The following is a 19962-nucleotide window of genomic DNA, read 5'->3' on the forward strand; positions in this document are numbered from 1 at the left end:
CAGCATCAATAGCAAAGCTCATGACTCCATCAGAAACAATGCATGAAATCCTTGGCAACTCCACGGTCGAAACGAGCTTAGCCAACAAGTCCCGGAACACAGGCAAACAGTTCTTCCTGATCGAGTCGCACAGGGCGACCGGATCTTGTGTTGCATCACGGTCAGACGGTGGCAGCCCTTCCGTTATGGTCTCAAACTGGAAATCGTCGAACCCCTGCACCCATTCTAGTCCTCTCGACCGGACTAGCCGTTTCTGGTTGAACTCAGTGTTGACAAATGTAACAAAGAATCCCCTGTCATGCAGAAGTCTGGCCAGTTGCATCATTGGGATCAAGTGCCCTTGTGCCGGAAACGGCACAAGAACTGCATGAGGCTTTGCAGCACAAGTCCCACTCATCATAGTTTGACCCAAAAACTACGTTGTCATCCAAGGAAATGTGTAGTAACATTTCAACTGTTCTTGCTCTTTTATATCGCTGATCTCACAGTTGTTTGAATAAAATTCGATCCCAATTTCGTTTTGCCTTTGCTTAGTAGTTCCGTGACAATTTGTGACTGTCAGATTGTGATATTTGCCTACTTATTGTTCTTTTGTTTGACTGATTGATCGAGGTTATCTCATTGATTCTTTCTTTGGTTCTTGCAGCATATGACTGGCACTAGCCTCCTCGGACAATAGCTTTTCAGGAAAGTTAAGATTTCAGAGTGTCCACAAATTTGTATCCACGGTAAGAAAATACGAAAATTTTGATGCTGGAAAGTATCGAGTTAATTAACAAGCAAAATTCTCGTTACTAATCTATATTATTTAATATATATTTTAAACAATTTGCTGCTAAAATTATCGGCAAGTTAATTTTCGTTACTAAATTTATTACCTGGTAAATTTTCGTTGTCGAAATCAGAAAGAGAATATTTACTAAAGGTTTATATTCTTGAATAAATAAATAAATTATACATTAAAAATTTTATGCCTTTTGAATTAGACAAATATATATGGATTTTGAACTAAACAAATAAATAAAGATTGAGTAATAAAATTTGCATTACGTAATGATGGAATTTTATAATATATTATCATTTGTTTTATTGAATCAAGTATTAAATCATTGTGTGATAATTTTAATTCATTTTTTCTGACAATCATTTCGCCACCAACCTCCAAATTCACCACTCCAACTGTCCTATCATCAATAGTAATAATAATAATTGTAAAATAAAATGGCCCAAATCAAATTGGCTTGGTCCTGACAATATCACTGGACGACTTATTAATTTTACTGAGCCCAATCCCTTAATTGGGCCACTTGACCCGTTAGCTCGATCCAACAGATTTTACCTATCTACTGACCTTTTAAATATTGTCCTCTTTCTCCCATCCCTCCTCATAGCCCTAACCTTAATCCACAAGTGCCATCTGTTTTCTCTTATCATTTCTCTGACCCTTTGGGTCCTTCCCCTTAATCTCTCGCTTTCCACTGTCGTTTCTTTCTTCGATGTCTGTCACTGGCCATTTAATTGTCAGCCTCTTTAAATAGCTAGTGCAGAAGTGGTTTGGGAGATAACAGAAACAGAAAAGTAAAAACCCTCTTCCCCTCTATCTGCTTTACTAACCTGTTCTTCATGTTCTATACTTGAAGGCACGAGGTTAATTTAATAGCCTTTATAGTCATGCCTTTGTGGCACTGTGATTAAAAGCCTGTGTGGCATTCTTTGGTGGTGCAGTGGTTTAAAGTCTATGTGGCTTATCTTGGTGGTTCTGTGAATAAGCAATCGTGATATTTTGGGGTTGTTGGCCTTTGACCTTAGTGGCCTTTGGATCTAAGCTATCTGAGCCTTATTTACTGTTTTATGTTATATGCATTCTTTATCATTAGTTTTGCAGTTCTTAAGTTTAAGTTTGGTATTATTCTTTATATTTGTAAGGCTTTTAATTAATTTGTACAAGGGTTTCTTCAACCCATAGAAATTTGTAATTATTTGATTTTGTTGTACTGTTCCTGGAGTTTGGTGACCAATCCATACCCAACAACAACAACAATAATAATAATAATAATAAATAAAATAAATAAATAAAACTAAAAATTCCAGATTCACCACCTTATAATCCGCCGCCCCCAACCACCACCGTGACCTCAAAATCCACCGCGGCGTTGCCGCCAAATCTATGAAAATACATCTAAACAAAACATATAAATGCGAGAATAATCATTTTTCCAAATTTTGAACCCATTTAAATAAATTGTAAAAAATTATAATAAGTAATATAAATCATAACAAAGAAGAAATAGAGAACATAATTAAAGCCTTCTCTTTGTTAGATCCCCGTGATGGGAGGAAAATGAGGTAGGGAAAATTCTATTCGGATCAAGTTTGGTGGAATCAAATTAATTACAAAATAAATATTATATTTATTATATAATTGATTATTTTTTTTGAATAAACAAATATATTATATTTATTATAGGATTGATTTGAATTTAACCAAGTTTCATTGAAATTGAAATTTCCCATGAGGTAGACAACAATCCAATTGTATTGTCCATGTCCTCTGACGAAATTTGGGCAAAATTCGATAACTCAGGAATTTGCTACATAATTAGGACAACCTCGGATGGGCACCACAATCGATTACCATGCCCGTGCCTAGGCTACTCTTGTCCGGGGCTCAACCATTTTAAAAGTAAGTAAAACCTTTATAAATTAATAATATCAGAATCATCGAATTTTAGTAAATTAAAGAGGCATTAACTAATTAATAAATTAAAAATTTATTAGTCAAATTTGTTTTTTGAGTCAATGAACTCACATTATTCTTCGCAATTTTTTATTGTTATATGAGAACGCGACGCTGAAACTTTTAGTTGCAGTAAAGGAAAGTTAGAAATGAAATACAACTATATTTAAATTTTAAAAAGAAGTAACAACAATAGAATCATACTGTACTAAATTGTTCTAGTTATATTTGTAATTTTATAGAATTATTAATCTATGGAGACTTGCACTAAAGAATCACATTCATTTGATGAGTGTTGTATGTCATCGGTGATAGACGAGGTGTGTTTATGCGTTCTTAGTGGATTGATTGGTTAGGAGCCGAATCGACTGAACTGACTCGCGGGGATCGTCATATAGAAGCTTTTGAAGCTTTGTCGGTATGACTTGGATCTCCGTTTTGATACTATGGGAATAGTTCTCGGCTTAAGAAATCACTGCAATCACATGCATACAGTGGTTTTATCTTGGATGTGCGCGAGAGGTGATTGTGTCATAGGCAAATCATAAGTCTCGCCTAGTATAGTCAGAATATGTAGCAAGGATGATGAGTTCCAAGAAGAGGATTCATCCCCTATCAGTATATGATGGAGTGATCTCATATGCACTTGAGACGCCTTCACGCCTTACGAACCTGTGGCTATAGTGGTTGATCGAATAGATCGAATAGGAAAAGAGGTTTCTATATCGATCAATTAGGCGTAATGCGGTTTCAAGTATTAAAGCACATATACCTAGTCAAGGATGAGAACCGACATCAAATTTCATGCCCTAGACAAAGGTCGGGAGACGAAAGAACGGAAGTATTATACCTGTATGTACTCGGGAGCCTAAATGTTCACACAGATATTCACCTAGTTTTCAGTTCCATGGACCGTTGTTATACGGCCACTCATGGTAACGAGCTTTTTTGAGCAAGAATTATTAATTAAATTAGATTTAATTAATAATAGTGTTAGACACTAACTCAATTCCTTTGTGGCAGCCTTACTAATTCGTATTCGTTTTTGAAGACAAGAGACAAGTCTAGCTGAAAGGGAATTAATTCTGTAAGTAATTAGATTACTTACAAATGAGATATCCATTAGATGGAAACACCCAAGGATAAATTAATGGTAATAAATTATGTCCTAATTGAGAATAAAATCTAAAATCCTCGAAAAATTGCTAAGAGAAAATAGAGAAAATTGCTGAAAATTATTTTTAATTGATGGAAAATTACTACGAGAAAGAAGAAAAAATTGTTGGTAATTAATATATAGTTGTTAGACAATTAAATTTAATCATTAATTTAAAAGAAAGAAGAAGAAGAAATTTTGTTCTCAATTGCTTGATTTGATGTTTTTGCTTTTCTGTTGGCAAATTGGGCAAACTACTTAGTAATCTTGATTACAGGAAATGGTAGTAAACAAGTGATCATATTAATCATTAAAATTGTCCCAATTTAATTATGTATTGTAAACAATTTATTCATTTGTCATATCCCACCTAATGCAAAACAAAATCCTGACATAATCTTGAGGCCCATAATCCTAATACGGCTGGTAAACATGGCCTAAGTGTGTGTCAGCTTATTAATTGCTCTGAAACATTCTGTTAGAAATTTTCTCGAAAAATAAGGCATATTTGATAATTTCATAGGTTATTGCCAGTAGATGGGCTACCAGGATTTGAGTCCAACCGAAAACTGTCACATTAGTTTTCATGTGCAATGCAGCCCAATACTGGGCCGAAGTCTTTAATCGTCGACCACCCAAATAACTAGTAAACGAGCCACAGGGCATTCATTAGTTGATTAATGAAAATTGTTTTATTACAAACATACTTCCAAATCAGACAATTCGGTGAGCTGTGTGATCAAAACAGTTCATCAAACAACAATAGCCAAAGCCATAAACAAGAATCTTACTTTCGTACACAGACACTAATGTCGGAAACATGCAGTGATCAATCCTCAAAATGAAGACCCTTTTTGATGAACTTATCAAAGTTGAGATAAGACATTCCTCCAGCATCAGTAGCTGCTTCTGCTATTTTCTTCCACTCTTGAGCTTTCATCCTCATTCTCTTGCCTTTCTCTCCTTCCATCATTTCCTTAACCAACTCAGCCACTTCATCCCTCTTCACATCATGGTTGATCTCCATCCCGATCCCCCATTTCGTGCACGAATAGTGACAATTCGTTTGCTGGTCGGCGAAAAATGGCCAGCAGATGACCGGCACACCACGACACACGCTTTCCATCATCGAGTTCCATCCGCAGTGTGTCAAGAACGCACCAACAGCTTTGTGGGCTAGAACCTGATCTTGAGCACACCAACTTACTAATAGTCCTCTAGCCTTAGACTCCTCAAGAAACTCCTCAGGCAGTGCTGCCGACTCGCCTCTCACAACGTCAGGCCTAACGACCCACAAAAACGGCTGCTGGCTTTTTGCTAGCCCCCATGCGAATTCTTGCAAGTGTTGGCCTGTCATCGTTGTCACGCTCCCGTAGTTCACGTACACGACTGACAAAGGCTTTTGCCTGTCGAGCCAGTCGAAGACTTTTGGGTCGGGCTTCCATAGACTTGAGCTAAGAGTGTTGGCTTCCGTTTCGGGCATGTGCCGGGCGAGAAGGGGAAGAGGGCCGATTGTGTATATGTTTGGGAAGTTGAATTTCGACACTACGGCCTCTAAGGCTTCTTTTTCGAAATCATCAAAGGTGTTGAAGATTATGGCTGGGGCATTCAGGCAGTTCTGCGCTTCTTCTCCCATGAAGTCGAACATTATGTCGTTGGGGTCCGTTGTTCGGATGAAGCTCGGCAGGTCCCTCAGGCGAACGTCGTGCAGGCCGGTGATCCAATCGACAGGGTTGTCTAGTGTGCCATCAGTGATATAATCGTCGTCTTCAGTTAATATTGGAAATCGAAGAATTTGTTTTAGTACAAAATTTCGGAACGACAACGTTGGACTTCAACCAAGAAAGAAAGTTCCATGATTGATACATCAGGGATTCTTTTATCCTATGAAACAAACTCGTCTTCATGTTTAGGCAGGTTCATTCTAATATATGTATAAGATAAGGCATAATTACATCCCTCACTCTTAGAATTTAGTATAATTATATGTAGTCCTATTCAATTTAAAAAATTATATCTGGTATTCTAACATTTGTTTCTATTCAACAAATGGATCCATCTATTAGAATAAATCACCAAATTTGTGGATATCACCAACAAAATTGAACAAAAGTTTATATTTACCGTCGATTTACTCATTACAAATTTATTATAAGTTAAAAAAATATTTTTTTACTAAACCACCCTTATACATCTTCACATGCTAATGCATATGAAAAGATATCTTTTCATCTTTACAAGAGTAGTTTCATTATAAAAGATTTATTCAACCAACAATAAATGTAATAAATCGACTTGAGTAAATATAATTCTCATGTAACTTTTTATATTAGAAAATTCAAGTTGCTCTGCTTCGTGGAGAAGGATGAGACGGCCCAGAATATGACATTGCAACAATATATGCTAGCTTAAGGGTGAAATAACTGTAACACTCGGTCATCAAATGTCCAAGTGAGGGCATGATCACAGGCTGCTTCCTTTCAAAAATTACTTTAATATTTTTGAAGTTTGTTTGATCTAATAAATAAATCTCTCTATTAGTCAAAATTCATTGAATATGTTGATATTAAAAAAAATGAATAAAAATCAATATTAATCTTTGATTGACTTATTACTGACTTATTGAAAGTCATCTTTTGTGACTAAACTTCCTCCATACGTTGTAACATGCCTTAACAAGTGAATCTGTATAAGAATAATTTGATCATGAAAAAATTTATTTGACTTGCAATAAATTAGTAATAAGTCAATTAGGAGTAAATATGAATTTTTGTCAGATTTTTTGTTAATATCATCAAGTACGATGAATTTTAACTAACAGAGACTTATTTGTTAGAGAGAAGCAAGTCTATGGGTAGTAGATATAATTTTTCAAACTATAGAAGGTTTATGTATAATTATATCAAACTTCAAGGGATGGGAGTGTAAGTATCCCTAATTATAAATACATCCTCTATCCAATGCAGAACTTTAAACAAATATCTCGAAACACCCTCTTGAAGGGTTTACTTGTAAAAAATATTTATGTAATTAAATCTAATCTCAAAGGTATATATATAAAATTTACCCATATAAGCATATTCTTTTTTTTCTCAATTTGATTTTCAAACTTCTTTCTTAATTGCTACAAAAAATGTCATAATCATTACTATTCGTATGTATATATACTTCGTTTATTATATATATATATATTGATCCTTATTAAATCAATTAAAAAATATATATTTATAACTCCCAACACTGCAAAAAATGCAACATTTAATTACGCCTAATTATCATGGTTAAAAATAAAATAGCCATAGTAAATAATCATCGACTACGACTATGCAACGGTTGTTGACAGTGATATCTATAAATATATTAAGATTTTCAGCTATTTCACGAAATTTTAAAAATACTTTCAAAATTAAAAAAAATAATTCTATTATTTATAAAACCTATTAAGATGGCTCTAAAATTAAAAAAAAAATCTAACATATTAATTTCATAAATTCCATAAAAATAAAGAATTAATTAAACTCACCCATTTTGCTTCCCCAAAATCTTGGAAAATAGAAGAAAAGGCAAGGAAGAAAACCTGCCAAATTGCCAACTTTTACTTACTCTTAAATGGAGAAATCCCTCTTCTGAGAATCTCACGGAAGTTCAAGTACCCAATGAAAGCACAAACAGAAGCAGTCCAGAACTGAACCTCAGGAATCCCCATCTCCTCAGCAGCTCTCATTCCGAAACTCATAACCCCGTCAGAAACCACGCACGAAACAGGCGGCACATTAGCCCTCTCACTGAGCCTGGAAAGCAGCTCCCTGAACGGCCCCAGACAGTTCTTCCTCGTAGAGTCGCACAGCGCCGGAACATCCTGCGTTGCGTCCTCGACCGACGGCGGCAGCCCGTCGGGGATCGTTTCGAACCTGAAATCAGGGAGGCCCGCTACGGATTCCCGGCCCCTGGACCGGATTAAACGGCCGTGGTTGAACTCCGTGTTGACGAAGGTGACGTAGAAGCCTCTGGCGTGGAGAAGCTTGCCGAGGGTCATGAAGGGGGTGACATGGCCTTGGGCTGGGTATGGAACCAGCACGACGTGGGGTTTCTGGGTTTTGAGGGAACCCATGTTGCAGTTCCAGGGCCCTGGAAAGTTTGGTCCGAAGGAAGTGAAAGTTCTGGTTTTATATAAGGTTTGTATTTCCAGGAGTGGAGTTGATATGAAGACTGCCTGAAGGTGAAGGAAGTGTTCTCATTTTATACAAGCCAAATTTTAGTTGGGGTTCTCATTTTATGTGTATATTTAAATAAATGTGTATGGATGTGTTGATGTCGTACATTATATAAATAAATGTATGTGGATGTGTTGATGTCATACATTCTATCTTAAAATTTTGAATAATTTACATTTGCACCGGTTGATCAATGCTTTATTTACTCAAGTCATCTCTATTTTTTATATAATTTTCTAAACTATTCGTGACAGGAGAAAAATAGGAGTAGTTTGTGTAATGATGTTGGCATTTCTAAGGATTGTATGTGTAATTTTTCAATAAATAAGAATTATTTGTGTAAACGATGTTGACCTTTATGGTGAATGTAAGTCTAATTTTTTGAAAAATAAGAGTGGTTTGTCTAAGTAGACCATATGTTACATGGTGTAATTGTAATTATAATTTTTTTAGGAAATTATGTGTCTGTATTGTTGTGTCGTGTTTGTTTAGGTTCAACCCATTAGGTAGGTCTCTGATGGGCAAGATTGGAATATCGAACACATTAAATCGAATAACTTTAGTTCTATATTTTATGAGATTTTATTATGGATCCGAATTCCCTTCAAAATTTGCACGGTTGGTCTAAGTATATTGTAAATTTGGGCCTTTCTCTCACTCTACCATTAGATCCCACACATTTTTTCACGTGATTTTAATTTCATATGCATGCAGTAAAAAATCAAATCAACAATTATGATGGTAAAAGAATAAATAAATAAACCCTAAATAATCATTTGCTAATCCTCTTGCAAATCTCTCTGAACTCACCAATCTTTTTGTGTATAACAATGGAAATAAGAATGAATGGGGGAGATTTGAGTGGATTAGTAATTGATTTAGGGTTTAGGAATCCCTTCTTTTATTTATTTACAGTTGTAATTATTAATTTGGCTTTTTTATGCGTGCATGTGAGGGTTATGAGGTGATTTTTTCTCTAAAAAATCACTATCGAGCGATCACGTGCAGATCAAGTGGATTGTACCTTTCGTTTTTTAAACACAAAGTGAAAAAGGGATTGAATTTTTTATGGTTTTGGACTTATGGTGCAAACTTTAACGGGACTTAGGTCAAAAGTAAAATTCGTAAAACATAAGACAAAGTTAGAATTGTCCATTCGAAGTTGAATTTGAATGAAGGAAAGACGTGTTTGGTTAAATTGAATCAGACCAGTTTAATTCGATTATTGTACAATTTATTTATGCAAGAATTGATATAGAAATAATTAATTTAAAAAAATAATTATGATATTTGAATTTATAATTTCATAATTAATCATACAAATGTAAATTGTGGCTACACTCCAGATCGGCTAAGCGGATCTGTACGCTTAGCTACAACGTTGTATGTAGCTACGTTCAAATCACGAGAAATTCTTGGATGCGAAGCCGCCGTGCAGGTCCAGCCAAAGCCGCCCTCTCCACTCGCCAGTACAAATGACCCTCACTTCACCATTCAAATTTGTTCTGCAATTTTATAAATTAATACTCGATAAATTAATATTTTTTTAAATAATATATTTTTTTATCTCGATTTGGATTCAAGGACTTAATTAATAATTTTGATAAATTAATAAAATAATAATTTTTCTAAAGGTTCTTGTATAAATTTATGGTTCTCTGAATATTATAAACTAATAATTCTTTAAATTATAAATATAACTATGACAACCTAATAAAATATGATTTTATATATATATTTTTTTAATTTTCAATTTAGCTGTATTTCATCTCTAATTTTTCTTACTGCAATCAAAAGCTCCAATGTTGCGTTCCCCATACGCGACAAAAAATTGCGAGAAGTTGTTGCCGTTATGAGTGCTTCCTTCGATCTAATTAGTTGCAAAGGTATTGTATCATTTTAATGTTCGTTGACTCGAAAAAATTCTTTTTAAATTAATAAATTATTAATTTATCAATTAATTAATACCTCTTTAAATTATTAAAATTACATGGTCCCGACATTATAATTTATAGAGATTTTAATATATTTGATATGTGATTAATTTGATTTGATGTAGTTCATGAAGAGTGATGAATCACACAATAAATATATTATACATGTATATATACTTATCATGTGATTGATATATAAATCCCAATAAATATTATTAATTATGGTCAAATAAATTTAAAAACTTAAATTTTAACCACAATTAATCAATATTTTTTATAATTTTTTAGTTTGCCTGTTAAAATAATGGATAAAACAGTCGTTGCGTAGTTGTGCTTAATAATTATTTAATCAAATTTTGATATTTTTTCTTATAATAATTAATCATGATAGAAAATTATATTTATACAGTTTTAATCCAACTTTGGAAACTTTTGTTCATTTTGTCTTTTCCTCAGAAGTCTCATACTAATTAATTAATATAGATTGTTTGTGCAGAATTGCACATTATGGGCACCCATATGTCTCAAATTGGTTTATTAATTAAGTTAATACTAAAAATATTCATAGTCAATGCCTGAAAATGAATCCAAGTGGTCCAAGGGATTACCTCAATTAGGAAAACAAAAATTGATGTTTTTATAAGCTACATTGTATATTATCATATATAAATCAGACAATAATATACATATATATATGGAAAAAGTATTATTTTAGTCCGATAAGTATGTCTAATTTTAATTTTAGTCCGATAACTATGTCCATTTTTTGTTTAGGTCCAATAACTTACAAAATTACTTACTTTTAGTCCTTTGACAGATTTTTGGACAATTTTACCCCTATGAGTGCATATGGACTAAAACTGCATTTCAAAAGTTGTATAGGGGTAAAATTATCCGAAAATCTGCCAGAAGACTAAAAGTAAGCAATTTCGTAAGTTACTGGACCTAAACAAAAATTGACATAGTTATCGAACTAAAATTAAAATTAGGCATACTTAGCGGACTAAAATAATACTTTTCCCTATATATGACATAGTTATCGAACTAAAATTAAAATTAGGCATACTTAGCGGACTAAAATAATACTTTTCCCTATATATATATATATACTTAATTATTGAGGCATGCGATTATGAAGTCTAATTTAATTGGCGAAGTTGAGATTTAATGGGCTCGAATCCCGTTGTATACTTGGGAGTTTGTTCTATTGCATAGTAGGTGTTGTCTACTATAATAGTATGTGTTTGTTTAGATTTTATTTATGTGATATTGTTGATCAGGGTATGACTGTTGTGATTTGTCTTTGTTGAGTTTTGATATTTTACATGAATTATTGTGATCGAATTATTTTAATTAGTAATAGTTCATCGCTTCGAATAAAAAAAAAATTATCGAAGCGCAACACATTTATTTATAAAGATAAATCTAGAGATCAACACGTACTATACTGCGGTATAACGTATGGATGAATGAAAGTTTGTTATAACATAAGGTTTCGAGTTAATAAATAGGGGTAATTATACTTATGCCTTCTACCCCTATCTTTTGAATAATAACGTATACGTCCCTAAAGAAATATCGACATAATTTACTCAAACCGTCACTATTTTTTTTTAAAATCAGACATACACTCTCGAAAAATGTCAATATCATTGCACAAATTACCCATACTTTTTATTATCAGAAATATTTTTGTAATTATACAAAAGACACATAAATAGTTTGTATAAAAAAATTATAAGTCAGGCTGTAAATGCATTATCCCTAATAAATTTTAAAATTTTTTCGAAAACACTACAGAAAAATTGTAAAAATTAAAGAAATATACAAAATAATCGTAAAAGTTAAATTTAAAGATGTTACCTTTCTCTTTTTAGTTTTTGAACATATCTATTTTAATTTTGCATCACTTATATATGTCAACCAAAATAATATATTGTCATGTAGTACACTTATTTATAAATAAGTTGATGCAATTATTATTGAAATAAAATTACAATATATATAGCATTCATTTTAACTATGTGTTATGTTAATTACGTTGATACATATGCATATAAAATTACTAAATTTAGGTTCATATTAGATTTATTATCATTAAATAAAATATTTACATATGACATCAATAATTTATATAGCTGTAGCTGAAAGTATGAGATAATTGTTTCGCCAGAAAATCATGAAAATTACAAGTTTTACTAAGGAAACTAGATAATTTTGAAACTACAATCTAATTCCATTTAACGAAAACCTTTTTCATAGTTTTGATGGAAATGTAAGGAAATTTAAATCGTGGTTTCATAAGAATTTAATGTTTTATTTATGGTAGGGTAAATTGTATAAAAACTACTGTATTTTTTAAATTTAGTTAAAAAAAAATTGTGTTAAAAAATAGGCAAAAAATCGCCTGTATTTTTTAAAATGATGCATACTCTTCCTTTCCGTTAGTTAAGTCCTAATGGCGTTAATTTTGCTGAACTTTCCGTTATACCCTTCGAAAAGGGGCGACGGCCAGATCTAGGGCAACATCGCCCAAATCCAGGGCGACGTCACCGGCACTAGATGGAGAAGAAGGTACAAAAAATATATTATTTTTTAAAGTAAAGTAAAAATATTTAATTTTTTTAAATTTTAAATATTAAATAATTTTAATATTATTTATAATAAATAATATAATTTAAAATAATTAATATTATTTTTTTTAGTATTTTGATATTTAATTAATATTATTTATAAATAAATAAAATATATTTAAATTAATATTAATTTAATCGAGTTAATTTATATAATTATTATAAGTGACTTTTATGTTGCATATAAATTATTAATTTGAAAAGTGAATTTTAGTATATTAAATTTGTATTGTGTTTTTTTATTTCAAAATTTTAATTTTTAAAAAATTTATATACATTTTAGGTGTTTTATATTAAATTAATATATTTCATAAATAAATATAATTTATTGTAATACATTTGAACTCAATAAATAATTTAAATTAATTATATATATTTGAATAAATAATAATATAAACAAGTTAAGTTAAAATATATTTAAATGTGAAAGAAAGGGGCAATATGGACATTATACACTCAAAGTAATTCCAAAAAAGCCAAAAAAATGAGGTCAACTCGCACAATAGGCAAGTGTCGCATACTCTTCGTTACTTTCTAACGAAGAGGGGTTTTTTGCTATATTTTAAAAAATACATAGGATTTTTTGTTTATAAAATTAACACAAGCGACTTTTATTTAAATTTTAAAAATATAGGGGGGCGTGTTATGCAATTTATCCTTTATAATGTATAGCAGAATATGTACTGATAATTAACACTAAGTATCTATGACTAACCAACAACTATTTCGAAAGTAAACAAGTATAACATCACTATGAAAAAATAATTATTTCATACACTATAAAATGTTTATTCCATACACTATAAATTACTATAGTTCAAAATCCTGTTGAAGTAGTATAACACTACTACACAAAAATTGGTTATTCCCTACATTATAAATTACCATGATTTGAAACCATAAGTAGATTAATAGCTTCTACACGTCAGACAAAATTGATGCGAAAATTTAAGTTTTAACTGTGGTTAATCGACATAATCTGTGGCCAAAATACTTCCCACAGATTTTAGCTATAGCAAATGTTTTGGCCTTGCTTGCACAAAAAAAGGCTAATAGCCGTTTTGCTGCAGTGGTTAGTTAAGTGTCATCCCAATTTTTTCTCTAAACTATGGTAATTAACTATAGCGAAAAAACTATATTATTTCTAGTACAGTGCATTTCTTGAAGGTAAATTACAATCACCTCCCCTGAAGTTGGACATAATTATAAATATCTCATCGTTGTTTGAAAAATTGCAAACACCCCCTAATTTTTTTAACCCCTGTCTGATAACGAATTCATTCCGTTATTCCCTGTTAGATTTTCCTCTAATTTTTATAGTGAATTGATCGAAATGCTTTTTTGAATTATAAAAAATAATTATAAATATATATTATAATTTCTAAAATAATTTTATCGACTAATATTCTCTACAAATTATTTACTTTACCCACCCTCAAATTGTTATTTTATAAAATTTCAACCAGGGTAATGTAATAATGCCCACTTCACCATTTAAGGGCTACATAATTATTTTTCATTTGAGGGGGTATTTGTAATTTTTCAAACAACGAAAGGGTACTTGTAATTTTTTAAATAATGAGAAATACTCGTAATTATGCCAAATTTCAGACAATCAATTTATCTTTGTTTTGAAGCTAAAATAATTGGACTTGATCGGATATAAATAAGAACCAATCAAAGCTAGCAAACATGCTCCTAATAAATACACAAAATTTTAATTATTAATTAGGCTGGATCAACTATCATAACAACTAGACCAACATTTAAATATTGTTGTCAACTTAATATGTAAGATGCCCTTTTGTAATATTCTAGGATCCATTTGTATGCTCAATAGATGCCCTATTGTAATGTAGCTGTCACATAATCTTTTTTTTTTTTTTTTTTTTTTTTTTTTTTAAATGACAATTTCAATTACTGACAATCAATATATGCTAATTATTAGTATCAAATATATATAATTGACCAATAATTATTTTATAATAGATCGATAGTTACTATTAAAATAGATTAATCCCTACACATTAACATGAATCGAACTCATAGTCTTTTTACATGAAGCCTCAATGTCGCTAGCTAAATTATACCTCATTGACAACTGTGAGCCTGTGACAGATTCCCGCATATGGAAAGTTGAATTTTAAATTTCACGAACACGGGAATTTGTCTATTATTTAATACTATTGATATATTTAATTAATTTTTAATATTTAAATATATTGAATGATATAATAAAGTCGGAAGAAAAGACTACGTCTCGCAAAATACCTGTCCTTGATTGAACATAATAATTTCTTGATTGTGTTGTCACCACACACTAATTGTTTAATCCAAATTGATTCTTGTTAATTAATCCCACCATATTGCAAAACTGAGATTGACTTTTTGTGTTAATTACGTTAATTAATGCTTAAGAGTTAAGAGTAAATTATATTGACACCCTTGAGATTAAGCTAAAATACACAAATATCCCATATTTTTTACAAAATTACAGAAAGTGTATAGCTATAATTCTATAAAACAAAGGAGGTATTCGTGTAATTTAACTTAATCTTGGGGGGGGGGGGGTCGCTTACATAAAGACTGCCGTGGTACAGTACATCGATACCCATTAAAAGTGTATATATATTATTTTATAAAAAATAAATGGTATTTGTATAATTAAACTTAATTTTAGAAATATCAATAAAATTTGTTAGAAATTGAAGAGTGTTTGCAGCAATATTAAAATTCTGAAACTCTTCACTTATATTAGGTGGGGTGTCTGTCTGGTGTCTACTTACATGGTTTTTTCTTTTATTTGATTGTTATGAAATTATTAATATACTTTTAGACCCCGAGCTAAGTATTTAATAAGAAATAATTACAATTAAACTCCCTGAATTACGGTTTGTTGACATAAATCACCCCTATCTTTCAATAATTACATATACATTCACCAAAAACGTCAACATCAATACACAAATTTTTCTTATTTTTTAAAAAATTATACATACAGCTCTCTAAAAATATCAATATCATTACACAAACTATACCTATTTGTCCACTGTCAGGAATGATTTCTGTAATTATTGAAAATACAGGAGTGATTTGTGTAATAGACCATATATTAAGAGTATAAATGTAATTATCCTTTTCTATAATATACAATTTATTTCTCAATTAAAAAAGAAACTTATATATTAAAGGAGATAATCTCATATAAACCTTGCTAGGTTTAATCATACTATAACACAATTCTTCCATTTTTAGAAAATTATCAGCAGATCGCCTATCAATCATGCACAAATACTGGACTCTCTTTCAGTCACCAGAATAAATATGATTTTTCGTTAATTATCATAGTTAAAAACAAAGAAATGTGGCCAAAAAATTAATTACCATTATAAAAAAACTATTATCAATTATTTTTGCAATCGAAGTCAAAAAATATTAGTTACAATTAAAAATTATATATATTTAATCATGCAAATAAGGTAAAGGAATTGGAATATTTTATTTCAATGCTTAACTAATAAAATTTGTTAGTCATTAAATATAAATAAGGACAATACATAAATATACAAAACTTACTCATTGTTTAATTTTAATTAGATAAATAAATAATTCTTTATATATATATATATGGGTGAATAGCAATTTATCCCCATGTGATATTAAAAATGAGCACATTACCCCCTATAAAAAAAATATAGCAATTTACCCCCTGTATTTTTTAAAATGAAGCAATTCAATTTACTATAAAAGAAGGTAAAATTGCTTCATTTTAAAAATTATAGGGGGGTAAATTATTGTATTTTAAAAAATATAGGGAGGTAAACTGCTATTTATTTTTTCATAAGGGATAATTTGCTCGTTTGCGATATTACAAGGGGGTTGCTTGCATTTTTTCATATATATATAAAATTTTGAACCAAGATTATCTAGGTTGGACTCAATGAACTCGATTAATATTTTTAAAATATTAAAATAATATTATACCATAATTTTTTAAATATGAGACAATAATATTATTGAAAGGTTAGTATTTTTTTTTTTTTTTTGTAAATATATATGTGTATGTTTTAAGTATTGAAATATTAAAAAATTTAAAACATGTGTTACTTATATAAATACTAGAACATATATAAACTATTTATATTATTTATATGTAAGATATAAATAAATTATATATATGTTTTTGTGCATGTACAAACATATTTTGTAAATCTATACTAAGATAAAAAGACAATCCACTTCATACACCCCGCATTAATTATTTATGAAGTCAAAAATACCCTTCATGATAAAATAACTAATTTATTCAATTTTTTAAAATTTACATTAATTAATAAATTATTATTTTTCTTTCTTTCTTTTTTTTTAATTAATGTAACGTATTGGTTTATATATTTTACCTTTATTTATAATATATTTTAAAGCGTGGAAGATTATTTATTATATGCACGTAAAAACAATATGCCACAATCACCAGTATATAAAAAATAATCTGAACGATTTCAAATCGAAACATTAAGTCCAAACCCGCCTCGGAACCGTTTAAAACTACAAAACCTGCTCCATCATGGGCAAGCCCGGGTCCACACTTCTGGAGAAAGGTAAACTTCATAAATGGGAAAAGGAGGTATAATACAACAGTGCGGTCCACACTTCATTGATTGAAGCAGATATAGACACCGAGACAATTAGACGAATATGTAAAATTATTCAATAAAATCGACTACTTATGTCCGTATTATTAGAAAATTCAAAACCATTATTTATTTATGAATTATTTGCTAGGAATTAATTTTAGTCAGACTGTAAATGCACAGAAAAAAACATAAAAAACAGAGATAATTGCAAGATATAGAATTTTATGTAGTTCAGAGAATTCTCCTACGTCCACAATAATCGATTTTTCTCCAAAAATTGTTCTGAATAAATTATAAGAAAAGATCATCCATCAACTATTTATATTTAGGCGCACTAGAAGAAATTTATTATTGACTACAGACTAAACCGCGGTAAATAATTATTAATCATAGTTAACAAAAAATAGATGCAAAAACTTAGATTATACACCATGAAAATTATTTTTGTCACTGCTGTGTGCCATAAAATAAATATTTTCGCCATGACTTTCAACTATGACAAATATTTCAACCACAGTAGTAAAAATGCCTATTTAGTACAATTAATTTTTTTAACTATGTTAATCGACCATAAGTAAATATTAAATTTCTTCCAATAACATCTATTGAAAAATTGTGAAATCAAAATGTTGAATTTGAATGTTACGGTGGATCAGACCTCACAATCCAAACACTATTGAATTTACAATTTTAGCAATGTCAAAGTCTGAGAATGAGGAATATAATATTCCAAGGATGATATCTCAATTACTATTTCCAAATTTGGTTATTAAATCCTTACAACTATATTGATACTTAAGTATAGTATGACTTATATGCTCCAGCTGCTATAAATTTCCATTTGATTGATTCTTCTTTCCTTTTTGACTTTTCTTGTAATTCTTCAAATTAAAAAAAAAAACAAAAAGTAATTTTTTCTCTAATTGAATTCCCAGAGTAGAATCTTTAGGCATTTAAAAAGAAGAGTTATGACCTAGACAGTGGTGTCTCATGCCAATAGTGTAAGAGGTTAGGTTCTCTTAAAAAAGATAATTGAAACGATAGGTAGATTGTTTCGTAACTCTTTCTCTCGAATCATAAGTTGTGGCCGTTTGAAGTCCTACTATCGAAATAACGCACTATATTTTTTACTTCTGTTTATCCAAATGCTTCTAAAATGCATCGGCCTCTAATTTTACATCAGCGTGTCTAAAATTATATTGAATTTTTTTCTCTTTTTTCTCGATAACGGTTCATTATACAGATCATTCAACATATTCATTTTAACAATTAATTAAATATATCAATGATGCTTTCAAATTAAATTTTAAATTAGTGTGTTATAAGTTGTATCAAATTGGTTTTTCTATTGAATTTTGTGGAGTGAATTGATAGGTTTACTATGTGATGATCACAAAATTTATCTATTTATTACAAGGTGGTACCGATACATCGATTCTGCTCATAATATAATCTAACAGTTCATTTATCGGAATATAATTAAATTCTTTCTTTCTCTTCAAAATAATTTTCCTTCTAGAATGATTCGTCTAGGGCCATATTTATATATTTTCGTCTTTATGGTAAGTTTTCGAGATTGACTATATTGTCCAACACCTATGTTTCATTTTGTTTTAGAAATTTGATATAATAACAAATACTTCCTTATTATTTGAAAAATTATGAATACTCTCTAATTTTAACGTTTGTTTAATAACGAGCTGGAATGATTTACCCGTTTCTTTAATTTCTTATCCGCGATGATTCTACGACCATCAATTAAGTTATGTGAAAATGAATTTTTATGTAGTAGTAATAGAAAATTTTTCAATGGCCTGAAATTATGATACAAATTCATAGACAAAAATAAAAATGCCCTGTTTGTTAAAAGAGAAAACCCAATCCCAAATTCACTGGGATAATGGTATGGTACTAAAGTGGGAAAGTAAAAGCCAATAATTTTCATCAACCAGCCCTAAGTTAGCGTGGTTGAAGCCCAGTAAACTATATAGTTATGAATTCAAATCCCATCAAAATTAATCTACTTTAATAGTAATTGTTCGTTTACTGTAAAAGTAATTTGTTGGTTAATTATTAATGTTATTAGATGATGATGATGATAATTGATATGTTGATTGAAACAATTGTCAATATTGAAATTTATGGTGTAATTGTAACCGATTCTTTTAAGAACAAAAGAAACTTTTGATTTCAGTAGAATACAGAAGAATAATACCTTCTCTCTGAATCATTTCAGCAGCTCAAACAGCAGTAATGCGAAGATATTCCGTTCCACATACAATCGGATCAGGCTTGATCCAGTTAGCAATATCATCTCTGTGAATTCTGCATGAAGTTCCAAACGTTTTAGCTTGCAGCAACGGCATCTTTAAGCAATGCCTCTAAGTCTGTCAATCTGCACAGCCAAAATTAACAGCGGGGATGAAAAATATGATCAATGGAATCAGAGGTTTACTTGGTCTGCACGATTTATCTTACCTGACATTGCTCAAGTCGGGGTAGATTGCTATGGCATCTGAGAAATCCTGTTGAGAACAGATAGCAAATCAAGTCACTGCATATCATTGCTGTTCGGTGATACGTCTTAATATACTTCTTTTCTGCCTCGACCTTCAACAAGCAAGCTTACCTGGTTAGCGGTGGATGGTGTG

The 19962-nt window shown here is 30.6% G+C and overlaps 3 protein-coding genes across 3 annotated transcripts in view; all 3 read right to left on the minus strand.

Moving 5' to 3' along the window:
* The window catches only part of LOC105178425 (7-deoxyloganetin glucosyltransferase-like), a gene marked incomplete in the record, with an annotated part of 1899 nt that extends 1446 nt beyond the window's left edge, over positions 1–453 (minus strand). Inside the window, 1 exon segment of the mRNA XM_020698939.1 lies at positions 1–453. Within this exon segment, the coding sequence (XP_020554598.1) occupies positions 1–400 (400 nt within the window).
* Positions 4552–8128, minus strand: LOC105178427 (7-deoxyloganetin glucosyltransferase-like). Its single transcript, XM_011101888.2, has 2 exons — positions 7497–8128; positions 4552–5660 (listed from the first exon to the last, which is right to left on the minus strand). Exons 1-2 carry the CDS (start codon positions 8002–8004, stop codon positions 4723–4725), a joined length of 1446 nt encoding a protein of 481 aa, XP_011100190.1. The 5' UTR covers positions 8005–8128; the 3' UTR covers positions 4552–4722.
* The window catches only part of LOC105178307 (haloacid dehalogenase-like hydrolase domain-containing protein At4g39970), a gene marked incomplete in the record, with an annotated part of 4320 nt that continues 3762 nt past the window's right edge, over positions 19405–19962 (minus strand). Inside the window, 3 exon segments of the mRNA XM_011101765.2 lie at positions 19405–19706; positions 19790–19836; positions 19941–19962. Of these exon segments, the coding sequence (XP_011100067.1) occupies positions 19658–19706; positions 19790–19836; positions 19941–19962 (118 nt within the window).

This window comes from Sesamum indicum, linkage group LG15 (genome assembly GCF_000512975.1).
Source record: "Sesamum indicum cultivar Zhongzhi No. 13 linkage group LG15, S_indicum_v1.0, whole genome shotgun sequence".
Lineage (NCBI taxonomy): Eukaryota > Viridiplantae > Streptophyta > Magnoliopsida > Lamiales > Pedaliaceae > Sesamum > Sesamum indicum.

Coding starts and splice junctions, on each gene's coding strand:
- LOC105178427 (XM_011101888.2), bottom strand. CDS start 8,004: ATGGGTTCCCTCAAAACCCAGAAACCCCACGTCGTGCTGGTTCCATAC. Junction 5,661..7,496: donor AGGGATTTCTCCATTTAAGA/GTAAGTAAAAGT, acceptor TATTAACTGAAG/ACGACGATTATATCACTGAT.